This window comes from Neolamprologus multifasciatus, chromosome 14 (genome assembly GCF_963576455.1).
Source record: "Neolamprologus multifasciatus chromosome 14, fNeoMul1.2, whole genome shotgun sequence".
In the NCBI taxonomy this organism is placed as follows: Eukaryota; Metazoa; Chordata; class Actinopteri; order Cichliformes; family Cichlidae; genus Neolamprologus; species Neolamprologus multifasciatus.
Window position 1 is genome coordinate 30,713,359 of NC_140452.1, and position 6,524 is coordinate 30,719,882.

Genomic DNA, 6,524 nt, shown 5'->3' on the forward strand with positions numbered 1-6,524 from the left:
GTGTATCTTTCAGAAAAATTCTAATTTAATTAATGCATAACAGCTCTATTCTTCATCCCTGATGACGTTACCTGCAACGCTGTCGTAGTCGTCGCTTGGGTTGTGCCAGTAAAGGCTCGGCGTGATCCTCCAGTGGCGGTACAGGCGAGTGTGAAGCACTGACAGAGTCAGGAGAACCAGCAGGAAGCCTAGCGCCGCTGCTGCCCACACCGCTTCGTCCGTCCTCGGGGTCCTTCGCAGCTCTCTACATACAACAGTAACAGCAGCTTGGGCCTGTGATCCCGAGGCCTTGGCACAGTCACAGTGTTCACCTGGTGCGCAGCTGTTGCAGTCACAGCTGATAGGCTGGCTGTGGCTGGCTGGCTGTGGATGCTGTTGTGCCTGAGCCTCTGACTGGGGTTTAGGCACAGAGTCGGAGCCAGTGCTTTCACTTTTTTGGTGAGATTCTGGGGCGCATTGGATCTGCGTATGCTCCAGTTCTCTCTCCTTTACGTCTACCACTTCATTATCCTCCATGTTGCCGTCAGATGAGTCGAGGATTTTCTCTTTAGACTTGTCCACTTTGGTATTGTGTTTAATAGTGTCTGTTTCCTTGAGAATCAGGGCTTCAGGCCTGTCGGTAAAGGTGCGTTTACTGCTCACACCATGTGCAGAAACAGGAGAGTGGTTCAGTTTTCTGAGGCCTTTCCGAGCTTCTGTCTCAGAGATATTTAAGGCCAAGGGAGCTGTGAGCCTGGGTTTAGAGGCTTGAGTTGGAACCTGAGGAGCTTCTCTGGAGCTAGAAAGATCAAAGAGTTTCCTCTGATCTGCTGATGATCCAAGCGTGCTGCTGTTATTCTGACCATCTCCTGACCGCTGAGGAACAGTTCTGGAGACATTTGCCATAGTGTTATTGCTCTCATTGCTGTCAACAACTTTCAGGGCAGCTCTCATCTGCCTGGTTTTGCTTCCCACTTTTCTTTGTTTTGAGCGTTCGCTCTTCACGCTGTGCTCTAGTTCAGCCTCTGTGGCTCCGCTTAACAGAGAATAGATGGTCCGCTCACAACACTGCCTCAGGGAATCCTGCAATGTTAGTTATATCAGACAACTGAAATTACTCATTTATTTACTAGTCTGTACGTTAAAAAACATCACATAACTCAACAAAGCTAGCTCAATCTTGAGTCATGTTTCCTAACCTTCATTTTTGTTGTTTGTTCTAGCTGATGCAGCTCTGCTGACCAGGTCAGCAGCAGGGCATACTTCCTCATCTGTGTCACACCATCAGACTCTTTTCTTGAAGTCTGACCTCTGTGATTGACCTCCAGCCAATCACAGAGGTCTAAAGACGCGGCGGTGGACAGCTCCAAGGTGCGACCCCAGGACACAAAAGCTACAGGCTGAGCACAGAGCAGAGAAAACACATTCGGTAACTTTCCTTTCTCCCAGAGGCTAAAAACCTATCTTGTACTTCATGATGCCATGAAGTACAAGACCATCACTACTGCCTGAGTGCTTTTAAAAAGGCCTTTTTTAACGAATAACTGACAGTTCAATGACAGGACAACACCCTCAACAGTCTTCGTAAAGCAAACAATGCTTTCGCATCTCGTCTCTCTCCGAGATCCTGAGTTCCAATCTGAAATGGTATTAAATCTAAAAAGCATCCGTGTTTAACATCCCAGAAGTCCAACAAATTCTGATGAAAACAAAGGTTGATGAAAGTGTTTCTTACCATGTGTTTATTGAGCTGTGGGTGTGGGGTCATGATGTAGGACTGCAGACAGGAGCGAGCCAAGTCGGACAGGATCTGACGCTCGCGAGGCGGTGCACACGGATGGTAGAGCAAAACCGCCGCTCCACGCTACAAAACACAGAACACCGCACGTGTGACCAGAATCTCCCCATTATCCACCATTACTGCAGCATTCTATGATTAATTAACATCTATGTACTCAAGTGCTTATAACAACATAAACATTGTATCAACATAACATTTTCTGATTAGTCCTTCTAATGTTGCTTTAAAAAAAATCAATATTCCTATTGGTCGATGTTCTCTCTGTGGAGAACGATAGCTGAGAACTAGCTGTGATCCACATTATATGCTGGCATATTACTGCAGGAGGCCAAATCTGTGATTTTCAAGGAAAATTCATAGTCGGTGTCAATCCTCCTACCAAGGGTCCAAACACATAACGGCTGGTACACTTGCCTGGTTTACTCTTAAGCTGCACTAAAAACTACACACCGTGTCTCGACTGCAGTTTGATATGAACATGAGTTTCAGCTTGGAATTTTATAAAGGCTAATTTGTAACTCAAGAATTAGGTGTGTGTTCTACTGTCAACAACCGCCCGATTCCTCTGTGCTTTTATCTACTGTATTCGGATTTTACAAGTGTTCCTTCCTAAAGCAGAAACCAAAAACAGGTAGGCGACTGACCTTCCCACTACACATTTTTACTTGTCACCATAGAGAAGGCACAGGTGTATCAATGGTGGCTGCCTGCCTTTTAGGAGAGGCCACCTGTTTGGTGCGGGCCGTACAAACTATACACATTTTCCATACTGTTACAATTAAAAATGTTTGCTGTGATTAAAAAAGTTAAATAAGTAAATGCTGGAACGTGCTTGTTTTGTTAATGGGTGATTTTAAATTGGCCATAGTTATGAATGTATAATACCCTAACCTAGATTAAGAAATGGATGGATCGAGGAATGAAAAACAAAGAAATACTCCAGTCCTGCTATTGTTATTCAAGGTATGGCTATAAATGCTTCATGACAAAATGACAGTTTCTCTCTATTAAATGCGAAGAGTTTTGATCCTGAGCCAAAGATCACCATCCCCACACTCAAGCACAGAGGTGGAAACTTTATGCTTTGGGACTGTTTTTCTGCTAAAGGTACAGGATGCCTTCGCCACATTGACAGGTCAAAACACTTTATCTAAAAACTCTGCATTTTCTCTCATTTTACAGTTAGCTCCTCCCTTGTAGAAAATGCTGTTCTGCTACCAGTATGTCTGTCCAGTTTTTTTTTTTTTTTTATTGTTGTCAGCAATCCCCCCCTTTTGTTTAATGTTAATACACACAGGGCTAGAATTAAAAACACAAAACACAAAGAACACACACTGTATAACACTACAAGTGCACTGTCACAGTGATGAGGAATAACCATAGGGAGGTGTGTTTAGGGTAGTTTTTATTTAGCAGTATAAAGTTACTCTGTTAGTTGTTAAACGCTAGTATTTGTGTAGCTGTGAGTTATGGAGTACTGTGTGCTTTAATGAACTTTAATGCACAAAACAGTAATACCCATAATTTTGCTGTACTTCAGTGAGGTGACAATAAAGGTTTCCTAACTGTTGGTTCTAAGTGATCCGCTGCTTGTTGTTAAAACAGTTTTGCAAACTAACTGAAGATGCGCCACCCAAATTAACAGGTTGTTATTATAAGCTTAAACGCAATACACTAGCGGAGGGGGAGGGGGGGGGGGAGTAAGTCAATCAATAAAGTATGGCCTCAAGGTGGATGTGACTGAGTGCTGAAAAACACATGTCCTGAAAGTACTGCAAAAAGGCTCAGTTTACACAGAATACACAGGATGCACATATCTCTCCGATGAACAGACAAACTGATGTTTCAGAAGATGCAGAGGCAGCAGCAAACCATGTGCAATAGTGCAACTAACCTGCAAGTTATTGAGCCACCGCTGAGGAGGACAGTACAAGTACTCTCCGCTCTCTGCTCCTATTGGTCTGTATGCTCCACTGCAACACAAACACCAACACAGAAATACAGGTTAATGTCTTCAAAAGCCTTAACCCTTTCATGCATAGTGGTCACTAGTGGACACCTTTCAAAGGCTGTTTTCTTGTATTTGTGTCAGTGTTGATGGTATACTTGCACATAAACCACTACATTGGACACTGATGTGTCACTCCATACCCTGCAACCCACTGGTCGTTTAATGTTACTATAGATGTAAGACGTGTTTCATTGTAATTATTGTTATTTAACCCTGTCATGCATGAATTATGACAACCTCAATCAGGATTTTTTTCTTAAATATTTTTATTAATCTTTTCATGCCTAAAGATGAAGAAAATACAGTGGTGGAACAAGAGAGCCAACACACCGATGTTCAGTTGAAAAATCTATAGCAACTGTGTGATGCTATCATGTCTATATGGACCAAATACTGAGGAACGTGTGCAGCACCTTGTTGAATCTACACCATTCTAGAGAATTAAGGTAGATCTGAAGCCAAAAGGGGTCAAACTCTGTATTACCAATGTGTACCTCATAAAGTGGCCAGTGTGTTGCTCGCTTTAATGTAGTAAAACAATGCTTTTTGTGACAATACTAAGCTTGTGTATCTGTCAGCTCTTTGTAAAAACAGAACTAATTGTATGGCCGTCCAGTAAGGTATTCTGCAGCTCTAGTGAACTTACAAACCTTTACACTCACCTGTTGGGAATGCGGTGATAGTAGGAGATAGATTTATCCATGCATATTTGCCTAGCTGGCTGAAGTGAAAACATCAAGCACACAAGACAAACACTTAGTTAGCTTCTAGTAAATTTCACACAAATTACTTTTACTAAGCAAAAAAGCTGGTTTGGTTAACTCAAACTGAATCTTGTTGCAACTGACACACTTGCTTGTAAAGCTTTTGAGCTAATACATGTACTGGTTTCAAATGTCAGCTGCGAGAGGCTCCAGCTCCCTCAGGACAGTACATGAGGAAAAAATGGTTAAGAAAATAAAAGAATGAATTGGTTTCAAATTTAGTGAACTATGAATGGGACTTGTTTGGAGTGTTATCCAGTTGCACTTTGATTTTAGGAGATAACCAAGTCATGCTTTATGTTTAGAGGGCCAAAGGTTGCGTAAAAAGTCCAGATATGAGATTCTTAAGTAAACTGCCTGGTGTTTACTCACCTCAGGATTGTACGCTGTGTCAATACTCGGAAGTCTCTGGAAAGAGGAATTAGAAGGAACACTTGTAATCTGGGAACAAAGCAACCCCAACAACTAACTTCACACTGTTACATATGTAACAATGTGAAGCCCCAAGGTGATTCAAAGCGGGTCGAGCAGCTCTAACAGCTCATTTGCTGTGTGTGCAGGGTTTGTCATTCATATGATTGTTTGCATTTCCTGGCAACCGGTGTAACTGCACCACACCCCTCCCATATGATTATGGGATTATTATGGTGGTAATTTGTTAGACTAAGGTGTATGAATTTCCATGTTTACCTGAGTAAACTCTGGCCATGCAGACGCAGCACAGTCCCAATAAACAGCATCCGCAGGCAGGTCCCTGTCTAAAGAGAGCTATCACACACACACACACACACACGTAAAATAAGTGCATTTTAATCACCAATACTAGGTTATAAACCACATGACTTAAAACATGGATGTCATTTACACCAGCAGACACACACAGGTAGTGAAACTGTTACCTTTCCATTATCACATCCTTGCCCCAGAGATCCGAAGACATAGCACCGACCCACACTGACCCACAGCACTGCCAGCACAGTCACCGTCAGCGGAGCGGACGTCGCTGACCTCGGCATGACGACGACCAGTCAGTTGAGTTTAGCTAGAAGTCATAGCGCACCGTAGGTCCTCCACGTACAGAGTGGCCGAAGAAGTGACCCTTTAAAATGCCCCAAAACACAAAATGTGTTTGGTACAGAAACATGACCAAAGAGCGGTGAGACGTGCCGATGAGGGTCAACAAAGTAACCGTCCCTCTGTGCCGGCTTTCCGCTAGCAAACGAGCGTTAGCTAGCTCCTCTACATCATGAAGTTAAACTAGACTGACAAACTCGTGATTTAAAACAAAAAACGTAAATAAAAGAAAGCGTTCGCCTTCGCCAGAGTTTGGTATACAACCTAAGGTACAGCTACACGCTGTAACTTCTTCCGGATAAATTTCAAAATAAACCTGCTGTCTTCCGTCGACCTTACCTAAAGTTGCTTCTCTTTCCCCATATTAGTTGTATTCAAGAGGAATTTTTAAAAATATATATATATTTAAAATGTATTTTGATTATTATTTTTTAATCTTCAAGTGGTATTGTGGGACTTCATTTCGCTCTTATTTAAGCCCCCATTTCCGGATCTCAAGCCTGTAGCCTTTTTAGCTAACTTCACTGACCAGTTGTGCTACGGAAGCGACGAAGAAACAGATTTAGAGGTATCAAACACGCGGCTCGGGGACCCGTGAAAGGGCCTGTGTTGTCCCGCTGACTAACTGCAAAGTGTGAAAATTGCAGTAAAGTCCTTACAGTCCTCTGAGCCACGTCTCACTTTATTGGTTTATTGAAGATGTGCAAATATGCATGGAAAAAAGTATATAAGGCAAAAAGACTTTGTATGATAATAACATATATGAAAGTCAATATTTGGGATGAACACTTTTATTCTTTACAACAGCCTGAACTCTCTTAGCCAAGCTTTCTTGTCATTTCTTACATTGCCTATTCTTCTCTGGGCCTCTTGAAGGGCATTACATGCTCAGGTA

At 42.6% G+C, this 6,524-nt stretch overlaps 1 protein-coding gene across 1 annotated transcript in view; it reads right to left on the reverse strand.

The window, feature by feature from the left end:
- tp53i13 (tumor protein p53 inducible protein 13) overlaps positions 1 to 6,221 on the reverse strand; it is an 8,348-nt gene extending 2,127 nt beyond the window's left edge. Inside the window, exons 1-8 of the mRNA XM_085184453.1 lie at positions 5,455 to 6,221; positions 5,246 to 5,323; positions 4,928 to 4,963; positions 4,454 to 4,512; positions 3,675 to 3,753; positions 1,715 to 1,843; positions 1,179 to 1,379; positions 72 to 1,062 (exon numbers count right to left, since the gene is read on the reverse strand). Of these exons, the coding sequence (XP_085040579.1) occupies positions 72 to 1,062; positions 1,179 to 1,379; positions 1,715 to 1,843; positions 3,675 to 3,753; positions 4,454 to 4,512; positions 4,928 to 4,963; positions 5,246 to 5,323; positions 5,455 to 5,571 (1,690 nt within the window). The 5' untranslated portion in view covers positions 5,572 to 6,221. The remainder of the gene's footprint in view (positions 1 to 71; positions 1,063 to 1,178; positions 1,380 to 1,714; positions 1,844 to 3,674; positions 3,754 to 4,453; positions 4,513 to 4,927; positions 4,964 to 5,245; positions 5,324 to 5,454) is intronic.
- Between the last annotated feature and the right edge of the window lie 303 nt (positions 6,222 to 6,524).